Source organism: Bombus huntii, chromosome 1 (assembly GCF_024542735.1).
Source record: "Bombus huntii isolate Logan2020A chromosome 1, iyBomHunt1.1, whole genome shotgun sequence".
In the NCBI taxonomy this organism is placed as follows: domain Eukaryota; kingdom Metazoa; phylum Arthropoda; class Insecta; order Hymenoptera; family Apidae; genus Bombus; species Bombus huntii.
Window position 1 is genome coordinate 20,122,488 of NC_066238.1, and position 14,606 is coordinate 20,137,093.

Consider the following 14,606-nt stretch of genomic DNA (forward strand, 5'->3'; position numbering starts at 1 on the left):
AGTAAATATTCCTCGCAAACAAACGATAATTCGATTTACTAATATATTTATTAGTACGCCTGAAGATCTCCAAATGATATAACTTACATTATCTTCTTTAATAAATATAGTATCTGTTTCAATTTGTTTTCTATAATTATCGATAGAACGAATATTTATATTATTCTATGAAGAATAGTATTTATAATTCAACATATACATTTAAGATAATTCAACAAATTCCATTTAAGATTGATATTACATATGAAAAATTGTGACTACCTATATTACATCGCTTTGTTATGATATTCACAGATAGATCTTGTACATATATACTTATTCTTCCGCGACATATAGAAATATATATTACGCCGACATTCACCATTACGACATTACTATTTGTTCAATGGAAAGATCGGGTCTTGGCACATTTTCTCTCTCCGTAGAAACAAACGTGATTTCGATTCTACGAGCGATACAAGTAAAGCAACACACAATACTCACTTTTACAAGACGAATGGTATCTGTACATTAATTACGTTACACATATCATAAACTTGAAATAGACAGAACGGTATGTAACACTAACGAGATAAAGTTTATGTGGTACATGTAGATACTATCACTCTCGTCTTATCAATTATCATTTTAATTTCCTTAGAGTCGAACAAGTACGATATTAGATGTGATTCGATCGCGAGACTTAGATCAAAGCAAATGAACTTCATTTCTAGTTAAAATATAGATTATTTTATAAATAATATTAATAAGCTTTTCTTTAATAGTTTTAAATATGATTAAAGGGAAGATTAATTTCCATTTATAGATACAAATATAGCATATAAAGAAATATTCTTTTTTAAAGAATATTTGTTATTTTAATTAATCTTTTACAATTTCGAATTCATTTTTGGACGGTGTTATTAAGAATAAAAAGTAATAACACATAATATTTAAATATTGCTCAATTCTAACAATAATTCATGCTGCTAAAATACATGAATAGAATTATTTTATACATGATTATTTGTAAATATACGATTTACAACTATCTATTCCTATGAAATATACATATTAAGATTCTACAGAATTGAAATATATATATGTACGTATACAGATCTCACAAGTATCGCGATCGAAATAAAATTATAAATATATTCGCAATTTGATGAAAAAAATAGCATCCTTTTGGTATAGATTACTGTCATACAATTTCTTCTTTATTTCTGAATCAGTACGATCACTCAGCACTATCTTCTTTCAATTATCTAACTCTATCACCTCAATGATATTCATTGGCAACTTTACGAAGACTAGTTTTATTGAAATTACAAATACTTCCTAGCAGAGCAGCTCGTTCATTGGTCAACTTTGAAACATTACTTGCATCAACAGGTGGTGGCATCGGAGGTGGTGGTACAGTACTCTTAGCAGGAACTCCATCACTTTGCGGCACATCTATAGAACCTTTAGTTAAATAAATTGTAACTTTATATAAAGGTTACAACATCACTTGAATACATATCATTACACTACATTTCATTTTTATCAACTATACCATTAACATTCAAATATATGTACTACACCCAATACCAGTTATCAGAATCAAATACAACCTACGATGCATAAATTCAAAAAAGAAGTACATACATTTCATTCAAGATGTATTCAAGCGATAATTAAAAGAAAAAATGCATGAATGTGAGCAATTAGTGTTTGTATGATCGTATGACCTACGTGAGAGAAATAAGCGTAGTATGCGCCATCAACTTTTGTGCCCAGCTAACGTAAAAATGAGGAAGATCGATTAATGTTAATTGTTAATGAATGTTATTGAAAAAAATGATCTGTAACTTACGCAGCGATGGGGGTGTTAAAGTTCCAACGCTGGTCGCTGTAGAAGTACTTGTAGGACTATCCGAGCGCTCTGGACTCTTGCCGTTTACATGTTTCATCCCATTCGCACTTAATTGATTTGCAGAACGTTGTTCTTGGGCCAATTTCTGTTCTTTTTTCTAGAAAAACAAATACATGAATTTTTTTTACTTTAGAGCAATAGTTTAATGTGGTATTTAGATATATTAAAATATTTACTAGTTTTTGTTTTCGCTTTTTCATCTCTTCTTCCGAGCTCATCATTTCCTGAACTTTGACAAGCCTCTTTTGATGTCTTGCTACTTTCTGCTCGTCTTTTAATCTTTGTTCTGCTTTGTTCACTGCTTGCTGCAGAGCCTCCTTCAAATGACTACTTAATTTGAAGTGTGGTCGTTCCATGGAGCCAACAGCTAATACAGCATGTCTTGCTGACTCGAAGAATGGATGTTCTAATAAATGCGATACCGTTGGTAAATCTTGTTTTAGAGCTTCTGGTGCGAGTATCACTTCCAGCAGACTTTTTAAAGTTGCTTCACAATAAGGTAACTCAGAACACGTTGCTTCTAACAGTGGTCGTCCAAATGCCATTTCATATAATACATGTCCAAACGAATAAACATCTACTTGAGTCTATTAAAAGAAAAGATACATAAATATTTATTATATTAATATATTTATATGACATTTTTCGAAATGTAGGATATAATATACCGTAGCGTGAAGTTTACGCCTTTGCACAACATAAGGCCGATAAAATGCTGGTAAGCCTAACAGACCATTTTCTAGATCTAGCAATTTCGCACATCTCTGAGTCAAAAGAATATTTCCTGTATGTAAATGTCCGTATGGTAGGCCCTTTTCGTGAAGAAATCCTAAAGCTTCCAAAATCTAGAACAGAAAAAATAAAATATATTTAGGTATAAAACTTATTCTTCCATGATCTTGATATAAAGTATTCATTTTCTAACCTGGTAACCATACATAGCAATTTCAGGCACTGTTAACGATTTGGTTTGTTTTGGGTTTCCATATTTCTTTATAAACGGTTGTTTGGGTTTAGTTACACACAAAATGTCGCGTAATGTACCCGTTGGATAAAAATTTCTTATCATTAACGCTCCATTTTCCGTTACATGTTGATAAACGATTGGTTCTATATAATTATGCTTCAACGTCCCTAAACTTTTGAAAACTCCTTGCATATCTTTATCTTGCAGGTGTTTGTCTGGACCAAATTCTACCCATGCAAGCAGTAACTCTTGCTTGGGATTTTGACGATTTTTTACAGTATAATAATGCTTCCTTAACCGCCATCCCATATCAGGAATGGCCTTACAAACTTCGAAATTTGCATCACTGCGTAAAGCTAGTGACACCTGTTGCAGAGCTATTTCTGAATTTGGAAATTACTTATGAAATACACTATACACAATAAATTCATAATTTATAATACTATTGGACTTATTTTAATACTTAAATAAAATATTCCCTATATCTGTCCTTTATTTGTATATATGTACAACTTATTTTTAACTGTATTTATTATTATAATTAAATCATACCATGTAATGGCGCTGTGTAATTATCTGGATCTAAGAATTTTTTCATAGGGAGTGACGATGCCAATATAGGATTCATTAGTATATTGTTTAGGTAATTCTAAAAACAGATAAAAAAATAATAATAAAAAGATTTAATAATAATAATTCTTTTATAACAAGACTAACCTGTAGGGCTACTTGACGTTGAGCTATGAAGTCTGGTTCCATATTACCAATAATTTTCTTTGGAGGAAGTGCCAGGTCAATGCCTGATATTGATAAAGTTGCATTAAGTTGTACGAAATCATTGTAGCGTCTACTAACTCTCCAAGATTTCTCTGGAAGTGGACCTCTTTGTATTCTAATCACATATTCCTAAATAAACATAACACTATAATGTAAATGTACAACTAATTTTGCAAGCCATTGTATATATGCGACCAATAAAAAATAATTGAAGATGACAACAAGTTTGTACATTTAAGATTATAAGTCTCTTAAAATAAGTACACAACCATGGAGTCTAATTAATATTATGATAATCAATAATTCAAAAATATTTAGAAGAATGTGAAAAACTTACATTTAATCCTAAGATCAAATAAGAAGACAACTTTATTTACTCAGGATTGATCAATAGTATTTTAATTTTTAAAATTGCTTTTTATATATATATGTCAAAAAAATAATTTATCATAATATTTCAGATATGCTTTTTATATGTAATGAACACTAATATCTATATACATTATCGTACACCATAAAATATATTATTCTCCTCAACACATTATAAATAAAAAATATTTGTTTTATCACATTAATTTAATTTATAGAAAAATAAATACATCAAAAGAAATATTTGATGTTCAAAGCAAAAGAACCATCGAGAATGCCTACGTAACAAACAATAATGACCGTCGTTAATTTAGCGACACAAGATTGGAGTGAACAGGCCGATGTGTATAAACTTCACCTTTTATCGAGTAAATGTCAAAATATACGCATTAAGCGTGCGCCGTACCGTGTGTCCGTCGATTGTTCTTGCATTTTCAATGACGCTCGTCAACTTCTCTGTATCATCTAGTAGCACTTTATTTGTATATCGCTTCTCAAATAAAGCCATTGATCATTAGTCCGACAGAATGCAGAGCCCGTGCGGGGCAAACTGCGTGTGTCTATCGTATAGTTTCCGCGAGTCGCCATACATGACGCGATTTTGATTCATTTCCACATTGGCGAACGTATTTTCACAGTTATTGTAAATGGGTCATTGCTACCGAGAAAGACACCAGTAATTAATATTCCATTGACGATCGATTGCAGATCAAATTTAACTAGCTCCCTTCTTTTTCAGTGTTTAACACCCATAATCTTTCACCATTTTATTATGTACGTTTTCACAGTGATACCACGCGATCAGATGACCACTATGATAGACTCAAAGTTTCTATATCCTCCGCTTATTCTAATTAAATTGCACGGAAAAGTTGTTAAGTTTATTTGAAAATAAACATATATCATATTATGTTTAATTGATATCTAATGGCTATAAAATGTTATATTCCTTATAATAATGATAATTTATTGCATGTTACATATTGTATGATATTATACAATAAAAAGAGAATATCCGATTGGTTCATTCAGAGTGCAATTTGTTCGCATAATAAATAATGATCGAACAAAATTATTTTTCATAATAGCATTGCAAAAAAGATAATAAAGCCGCATAAAGAACAAATGATTACACTTTTTTAATAATATAAATTGCATGAATACGCAACTAGAGAAATGAAACTTAAATAGAAATTTGTTTCATCTACTAAATAATATAATAACTTTAGTTCGCATATTTTTATGTACTATAGTACTATATGCATTCTATAGATTTTTGCATTCCTAACACGTTGACTGCTACGATAGTACTCGGTGATCCATTTTAGATATCAATATCAATATCAATTGCATTTCTAGAATGATTAAAATAAGAAAGAATAAAAATTTATTTGTATACCACTGTATGTATTGTAGTATTTACATACCAATTCCTTAAGTCCAAGTACATTTAATAGCACTTTCACATGATCATAAAAATGTAATACTATGAAAGTGAAATTTAGGATCTGATAAAACTTCATTAAAAAATAATATGATATGATATGATATAATATATGATAATATTATATGAATAATATGATAAAAAAGATTATACGGACAAATATTTCTTTGAGTCACTGTATATAAAGTTCGCGTGGCAGTTAACGGTTAAAATTTTCTCAAAATGTATAAACAAACACAGTCTAGCGATCACTTAATGGGATAAACTCGAAGCGTATTTAAATCTTCGCGGGCCGGATATGTATGTACGAATGCGACGTAGTACCTCGCCGAGTCGTCACAACTTCCGGCCATAGTTTTGCATCCTTTTTTCCGAACGTCGTCTGCCGTTGTAATCATTACACCGTGGTGATAGTACAACGAAGTGGAGTAGTGTCAGAAGTGGCGAGTGTCGAGTCGTTTTTCTCCGAAGGTGCCGAGAAATTATGGCCGTTTCTTCATACGTCGTTCCGTAACAGGTAAACGAACGTTCTCGCGTAGCATAATTCAAACGCGGAACAAAAATCTCACGATCTTTGGAACAAGATCGTAGAAAAGTCTCCTTTTTCGAAACTTTGTTCCGCGACGCAGAGAATTGTGTTCGGTATATTGACGATGGCACGGATGAGTTTTCTTCTGTCGATCGGACACACGAGGCTCGATACGTTTCCCGTCGCCTCTGGTTGACGGTTCTATTCCTCCTGTTAACACGGAATAAACAGCCCCTGCGTTTTGCTTTATTTCGCCGCGTGATCCGAACGTTCGACGTCGGTGTTTCCTCTTTTTTTCCTTCGTCGTTTTTGAATCGCCGCCAGCGTGTTAATTAAACAAACAAACTGTGGCCGAGGCGGGTGTTAATCGGACACGCCGCAAGAAAATCTGGAAAGGACGTGCGAGTCGATGAGAAGAAGGAGACGGCGGAGGAGAAAGAGGTAGGAACTTAGGATCATCGTGAGATATGGAGAATAACGACGAAGCGCGCGCCGTGGTCGAACATGCGTCGACGTCGAAGGAGAAACCCTTGGAGGCAACTACTGGCGATGATTACGGTTGCGAACACTACAAGCGAAAGGCCAAATTTGTGGTGAGTCTTTGGTCAATTGTTTTCCTTTCAGCTTCATTCCATGTATATTTTGTCATGTTTGCTAGAACAGTAACATGGTTAATAAAAATCTGTCTTTTAGCAAGTGTGAAATAGAAAGTTTCGAGTAAATGATCATTAATTACTTGATGAATCTAGCTTATGTAAACTCATATTTTACTGAATGTAATTAAAGTGAAATTTAAATGTAGATTCACCCTCTGAATTTTATAATATACAGTGACAGAGTATTCGTGTTTTCCAATGTCTCTTTCATCAAATTCTACATTTCATTTTAATAATATTAAATCTTTGTAGTAATATGAAAGTACTACTAAATATAACAAAGTTTAATATATTTGGACGTAATTAATTGACATGTAAATGCTATAATAAATACAATTATTGCCCGCAAATACTTTTTAATAGCTACTGTATATAGTTTAGGTAATTTTCCTAGAAACTTATAAAACAACGAAAGAATTTTCTTTTCTCTTACAATTAGTGTAATATTTCTTATCTTTCAAGAGTCTCCAATAAAGTATTGTTAAAGTGTATTACTTATTATTAAGACAGAGATTAAGATCTATGTATGTACTTTGAATTGCGACATTGTATTTGTTAAATAGTAATTATGACACTCCCATTCTAGCAAATACTTCACTTCCAAAGCTAATTTTCCTGATATCTCAAAATTGGCGACAGTTTACTGTGCTACTCTTCTAGCAAAACCTTCTTCTATACATATGTATAAGTACATATGCGAGGCGCTCTGTTTTCAGTTTCGATCACGCAGATGTTCAGTGATCAGTTTGCGCGATTCAGCTGCGAGGCAACATGTTCTTCTCGGGTACCGTTTTTAATCCTTCCGGCGTGTCTCTACGGCTTCGTCTCGTGTCAAGCATTTTTCGAACTTGGTCACGGTATACGATGACTTTATCTACTTCACTCTCGATTTTATTCTTCCTCGCGAATATATTATCTATAAGTTCATACATATTTATTGAAATTTACAATTTGATTCTTGACAACTTTAAATAACAATGTAAGAAGCGCTAATAGAGTTTTCTTTTTATGTATATCATTAATTGATCTCTTCAAGTGATCGCAAATAACGTACATCACCCGTTGACAGTTAATTACATATATTAATTCGTGTAACAGCGCTCCTACGGTATATATTTTGAGTTATTCAAAGAAAGAGGCGGAATTGAGATTTTTCTCAAAACAAATTTGTTGCATTTTTTATATGGTGAATAGTATAAAGTCGGATCTTCACTGAAGCTACAACAAGCAGCTTTTTGTTACTGTCCTATATTTCTTGAAAAAGTCGCCAGTATGGATAAAATGTTTTTATAAGTTGCTATTTGCTAAAATATTTTGGAATATGCAGGGATAAGAGGCGACAAAAAGCTCCTCCTTGTTACTTCAGTGGAAATCAGGCTTAAGTTACTTACAGTGACGGACAAAAGAATGTTTATAAAATAAGAAATATAAGACACCGTAATTTTACAAAATGGATTCATACTTAATAAAAGCAACGGATAAATATGATATATCACAGAATAGGTGATTGTTATCAACGTGTCAAATGTTCAGTGCAAAAGTTTTTTTATCCGTCACTGTATCTATAATGACTTATTCGTTACTTGGTCGTTTATACATTATCGCATCGGATTGTAAATACATTGTCGCATCGTATGCTCGAAATCACTCGAACGATAAATTAAACTGTCTGATTGTTTTAAGAATCCTGCATGGTAAATAAACAGTTGACAATTTATCGATTTATAACCGGTTTTTTCAACGAATCTTCACTCGACTAATAAACCGAACTTACAATTCTAGAAGCGCTTCAAGCGCCACCTAACACGATAAATAAAATTCGAAAAGCATCCATAAAGCGGTCTATTTAAATTTCCCATCAAAATGCACACTGAAAAGAAAGAAGAAATGCAAAAAATTTGAAAATCAGAAAGATTCGATATACCTTTGTGACTACCCTTGAACTTGCTCGGGTAATCGATAGTATAAACTTGTTTCTAAAATAAACGACACGGGTAGCGGTCTTACAATTAACGACTGACACCGAAATCGCTCGTACACGAGCTTTTTCTATTCGCCGTGTGTAAACATGAACGTGCGTCCCATATGTGCGTGTGTGTACGCAGCAAACAAATCGATGAAGTTCAGCCATGTGTTGTGTAACGAGACGCCCTCTTTCAAAGTGCTGCTTACCAATTGCCGCGATAAGCCAAATGTCTTGTGCTGCTGCTACGAACGACCAGTGCTTTTGCGTCGTCTCGAAGAAAAAGAAACTGTAATTATAAATTTTTTTCTTTTTCGAAATTTCTACAATTTGAATTTTTATTTCATCTTTTTATCCTCTTGCGAAATACGCACTGAGCTCTCGATTTCGTTTTCTGATTACGTTCACCTTATTTACCTGAACGCATAAAGATAAGGCACTGAAATTTTTGTTGCTCAAATATTGTCCAAGAGAGTAGCACCGTGAATAATCCAGATAGGCCTTCTACCGAGAAAACGTTGTGTACATTGCACTTGAAGAAGTGTACGGTATTTTAGTCAGTAGTTTCTTTTTTAATATTTTTTTTTTTGTAATTAATAATAAAGGCAATAGTAAAAATTCAATTAAATTTGAAGACTAGTTTATTTATTAAAATATTATACCGAGGATAGGATCTTCATTATTTATATTTTATGGTCCTATTGTAAGATATTTTCGAACTAGTAGCAATGGACAAAATTGTACTAACAAACTATTTATCGATAAAAATGAATAATTTTTGCAGAGACATATTGAAATATCTATAACTCGTGTTTCAATAGCACATGGAGGATTTGAACGACTACCATGTGCGCCATCTAATAGAAACTGAATAATCACAATCGAAGTCGATTATATACTACATACCACACTTGCGGCGATCGTTATAATGATAAACTTAATCCTACTATAATCATCAAATCTTTATGTCCCAATCTCATTTTTATTTCAGCAGATAAAAAGAACTTAATATTTTAATTTTTATTACTTACCTTTTCTTTAAACAGAAGAAAGTTTTTAATAATAAATAAACAAGACAGTCTTCATGTCCCAATCTCATTCTTATTTCAACAGATAAAAAGAACTTAATATTTTAATTTTTATTACTTACCTTTTCTTTAAACAGAAGAAAGTTTTTAATAATAAATAAACAAGACCGAAATTAATTCAAAGAATATACCAAGACTAAAAGTTAGGTTAATTCGAGGCTTAACGAACCATTGTTACATGGAAAAGTTTGAGAAATGAATCATTTCGGTCTTTCTGAAAATAAAAGGATTGTCGACAATTTCAAATGTTCTTCTAACTGATTCATATAATTGATTCTTTCGATGTCGCTGAACGTAGACACCACGTGCAGAATGAGTTCTATGCTGGTACATATTACATATGTTACCATATCCTCCGCACGCTGATCTGTTTCACCGTATGCTGTACGCTGTCGAACGGATTTGCCGAACGCTTATAAGCGCCTGGCTGCATCGAAAGGGTTAGGGATCAAGGACGGATTCATATGGGGCTAATTGGATTATTATCTAAGGCCTTCGTTTTCTGAAGTGCTCAAGGATTGTCGAAGCCACATTTTTATAATGTTTTAACGAAAAATTTGAATTTAATCCTGCTGTTCTTCTCACCTCACGTTTCTACATCTTTAGATATCTCTTTTTTTAGAGTACTTTATACATACAAAGCATGGAACATATAAAAGGCAGTAACAATATATCAAATGCTAAAACAAAATATTTAGCAATTATCTATATTTCAATAATATACAACAGGATGATTCTACGTGAAAAAACAAGTCGAAAATATTGAATAAAATTTGTTCATATAACGCTTCGTTTTTGAGAAAATCAAATTTGAAAATTTGTCAAGTATATTTGAACTTCGCTAATTACCGATTAGGTATGAGCAAACAATCAGCAGGAAAGTAATCTGCGTGCGAAAGTAAGTCAAAAATGTAAAAAAAAATTTTCGTTTGAGGCCTCATTTTCAAGAAAAAGGAATTTGAACATGTTTGAAAACAGCATTTTATAGAAAAATTTTATTCTACATTTTCGACTTGTTTCTTTCGCGCAGAATTACCCTATTGACAATTGTATCACAATTGCTAAGACACCCTATGTATTGAAACATAACATCCACTTGGAAGAAAGACAGAGTAAAAATATACATGATCAAAATATATTCTTATGTCTCAAAAAGTACGTTATATTTAAAGCTGATAGTTTACTATATTTTGTATCTTCTTTTTCTTTCTAGACACCATGTTGTAACAAAGTATACATATGTCGATTTTGTCACGACAAGGAGGAGACCCACGTGGTAAATAGAAAAGAAGTCACAGAACTTATATGTGTTCTATGTGACACTCGTCAGCCTGTACAAGCCACTTGCAAAAATTGTCATTGTCGCTTTGGCAAATATACATGCCTCGAGTGCAATTTGTTCGATGACGAAGACAAGAATCAGTATCATTGTGACGGTTGCGGGATATGCAGGGTCGGCGGTCGGGATCGATTTTTCCACTGTGCCAAGTGCAACATGTGTTTACCGGTTCAGTTACAGAACGGGCACACGGTATGTAATGCACCATTAAATTTTGGTTAAATGTTAACGAAAATGTTCTGTTACTTATGTAGTGTATAGTTGCTTGCCTAAGCTAAAAAAAATTGCTCATGCATTTAGTATATGTAATACATTGAATACGCTTGATTAACATTTGGAATGATAAATTGAAAGAAGTTTCAGCTTTGAGTATGAAGATATAAATAACGCTAAAGAAGAGGAAGTAAATTTAATAGCCAATCTATATATAAACTTTTATATTTACTCTGTCAGAGTGTGCTTAAGTAAGCTTACTCTAATAGAATTATGTTCTGAAGAACTTTTTTATTTAACTTTCATTATAGAATTGCAATTTTAATTGAGTGTAGCTTGTTTATATAACATAGTTATATTATTAGATATAGTTGATTCTGTAAGATAATTGCTTGTTTATTATTTTCAGTGTGTAGAAAATGTTTCTCATGCAAATTGTCCAGTCTGCTTGGAGGATATTCACACAAGTCGTATACCTTGTCACATTCCAAATTGTGGTCATTTGCTTCATCGTACGTGTTTTGAGGAGTTGTTACACTCAGGACATTATGCTTGTCCAACTTGCCAAGTGTCTCTTCTAGATATGACTGATCTATGGAAATTTTTGGATATGGAAGTATCGTCAACACCAATGCCAGAAGAGTACAAGGATTACAAGGTTGATATTCTGTGCAAAGACTGTCACGAGGTAAAAATAGAATCTTATCTTACACATTTGAACTATACTGTGCTTTACTTAATCAAGAAACAATGATAAATTGGATGGGATCAATGAACAAATTGTTTAATCTTCCAGGAATCAACAGTAAAATTCCATATTGTAGGTTTGAAATGTTTGAATTGTGGAAGTTATAACACTTGCAGAGTCAAAGGATCTCCGTCTCCAGGTAAATATTATTTAATAAATTTTATTTTTGTTCTTTCTCTAATAATTTCTATTTTTGCAAATAAATCTCTATGTGTTTTAAACTTTTTAGCAGATCCAGATACATTGGACTAAATAATGTCAATGACATTGGCGATGAAGAGAATTTACAACGCTAGAACTTTTAGTATTAAAACGAGAAAAAGATGCGGAACGTTCCCGAGAAAGTGTCGCTTTTAAGCGTTTCTAACAGAAAGACATTAGGAAATGGCCTCTTTGGCATTATACCTCTACTTGTTTTTAGTGAATTTATACATCTTTGTTGATTGTTTTCAGACTTTTTATAGACGTTATTTTATTAGGAGGCTGAATGTATGATATGTATAATGATCAATGCTTATATCTATAATCATGGAAGACCGAAAATTATGGAATAATCGCAGTTTGAATCGTAAATTCAAATCGTTTAAAAAGAATAGTAAATTCTTTTTCCGCAAAGATACAATTTTTTCGTAACTATAGCGATCCTAAATGAAACAGTATGACACATTCTCGGCAGTTTTTATTTTGTTACTAATTGGTGGCGCGGTATGCACAGTGTCACCCATTTCCTAAAATTCTTCTCGCGCTGTTTTCAAATAGATCTTTATAAACATTTCATGATGTGTGACTTTCTTTCGATGCAATCTTTTCGTAAATGCTAAAATCAATCAACATATACCGGTAGTACTAGTCAAAGAAAGAAAAAAATCCCCCTCTCTTTTAGCTATTGTTATAATCGACAGCTAAGAGTTCCTCTATATTATCTATTACACATAGTTCCCTGATGTTATATTACGCAGCTATATGTAGAGATAGAAATTGATGAGATTATTATTAATAAGACACATTTTATTCCTTAATGAATTATCGTACGCGCAATTTTCGAAAAGATCGCCATCTAGTCAAAGATTACTTGAGTCACTTCTTGATACGATCGTCCTACATGTAAAATAAAAAAGAATGCGCGGGGGAATCTCAGATAGTTGGGTGACGTAAGCTAATACCTGACACGATAATTCTTTGAAACTTTACGAAATAATCGTATCATAAGCCTTTCGAAACTGTGAAATTCGATCTGTGTAATTTCAGGCTTCGACATTCATCTATCGAATTTTATCGGGCATTACCATCATGTTATTGTGAACTAAAAACAACTCGTGGATATATACTTCGTAATGTTGTACGTATGCTTAGGCATCTTTTAGTGCACGCGTTTGCAACTGCGCATTTTTTTGGTAATGGAAATATTTTGATTTTAATTTAATTCGATACACTATATTACAGATTCGTCGACTTTATAAATAATTGACATTTAACATAATTCATACGTAATAGTGGAAGTAAATATTATATATTTATCGTAGTAAAGAAGATGAACGCTTTTGATTCATTTTCTTCCAAGAAAACATGCATAAAATTGACTATAAATTTTAAACAGGACTAACGCGTCTAATTGGTTCTGTGCAATTAGTTGATGATTCACATTGCTTGCTAGAACAATATTTACGTACAAAGGCAATCGATGGTATTAATTTTTATTCATTCCAACTGCTATTGAGAAAAATATATCCAATAAATAAACTGAAGACAGTATTTTCTTTTGAAATTAAATAATTAGTTAAATATTTAACCCTTTGCGGACGGATCCGCTTGACAAGCGAGCATCGCGGTAGACGAGAGGTATTGGCACGCGCAGTTGAGAAAATATACACGTTGAACGTTTGCGTTATTCATTGTCGAGGCTTGTATTATTTTCATCAATATTTAGTTCATCATCATTGTTACTATTACTAGAAATATTGAAACGTCTGAGCCGATTCCTTGTTAAACGGAGTTCGTTTCCACTGCCTGAAACACTATCGTCGTTTTCTATCTTGTCAGGTTCAAAATAATGCTCGTCATCACTACTATCACTATCGAATATGTTCTTTCTGGATATTTTAGGCACCGTGTATAAGGTATTAAAAAAAATGTATAAGACACAAAAAGCTTGCTGATTCATCTGGAAATGAAAGACTGAAATTCGTTTTGACTCGACCATCATTCTACATCGCGAGTTTACGTTATACGGAAGATAAAATTTCTAAAGATCTATAATTTTCTTTCATCAAAAACATAATACTGTTTAGTTTACTACACGCATATGTAAATACGCATTAGATTATCGTTCAGAAAAGTAGACGTACGCCAGCCACTTCAAAATAAGTGTCCGGAACTGTGAATAGATTTGGGCGGCTATTTGCCAACACTCGTCCGCAAAGGGTTAATAAGAAAGTAAACATACTTTATTCATTTTTAGTGTTAAAAAGATCATAAAATCAGATCATAAAGAATGTACAATTGATAATGAAGGATAATGAAGGATAATAAAGAAAGGAGGTAATTTCGTATTTAATATTGTACTGTAGTTTACTAATTTGTCTTCGAGGTTCTATAAGGAACCGTAAATTCTGTATG

The 14,606-nt window shown here is 32.5% G+C and overlaps 2 protein-coding genes across 9 annotated transcripts; one reads left to right on the forward strand and one right to left on the reverse strand.

The window, feature by feature from the left end:
* Window positions 1-25: 25 nt before the first annotated feature.
* LOC126864414 (PX domain-containing protein kinase-like protein) lies at window positions 26-4,817 on the reverse strand. 6 transcript variants are annotated; one of them, XM_050615784.1, is made up of 9 exons: window positions 4,417-4,817; window positions 3,582-3,770; window positions 3,417-3,513; window positions 2,823-3,247; window positions 2,566-2,742; window positions 2,074-2,484; window positions 1,838-1,994; window positions 1,717-1,761; window positions 1,280-1,437 (listed from the first exon to the last, which is right to left on the reverse strand). In XM_050615784.1, the coding sequence occupies exons 1-8, from the start codon at window positions 4,516-4,518 to the stop codon at window positions 1,745-1,747; spliced, it is 1,575 nt and encodes a 524-aa protein (XP_050471741.1). In that variant the 5' UTR covers window positions 4,519-4,817; the 3' UTR covers window positions 1,280-1,437; window positions 1,717-1,744. The 6 variants fall into 6 exon arrangements, with proteins under 6 accessions (XP_050471723.1, XP_050471713.1, XP_050471750.1 ...); XM_050615774.1 differs by having other exon boundaries at window positions 1,280-1,446; XM_050615766.1 differs by lacking the exon at window positions 1,717-1,761 and having other exon boundaries at window positions 26-1,437.
* A 956-nt stretch (window positions 4,818-5,773) lies between these two features.
* Window positions 5,774-12,765, forward strand: LOC126864512 (RING finger and CHY zinc finger domain-containing protein 1). 3 transcript variants are annotated; one of them, XM_050615939.1, is made up of 7 exons: window positions 5,774-6,576; window positions 7,356-7,496; window positions 8,745-8,893; window positions 10,904-11,221; window positions 11,652-11,930; window positions 12,039-12,129; window positions 12,223-12,765. In XM_050615939.1, exons 2-7 carry the CDS (start codon window positions 7,370-7,372, stop codon window positions 12,240-12,242), a joined length of 984 nt encoding a protein of 327 aa, XP_050471896.1. In that variant the 5' UTR covers window positions 5,774-6,576; window positions 7,356-7,369; the 3' UTR covers window positions 12,243-12,765. The 3 variants fall into 3 exon arrangements, with proteins under 3 accessions (XP_050471896.1, XP_050471888.1, XP_050471905.1); XM_050615931.1 differs by having other exon boundaries at window positions 5,779-6,576; window positions 12,220-12,765; XM_050615948.1 differs by lacking the exons at window positions 7,356-7,496; window positions 8,745-8,893 and having other exon boundaries at window positions 5,788-6,576; window positions 12,220-12,765.
* Window positions 12,766-14,606: the final 1,841 nt, after the last annotated feature.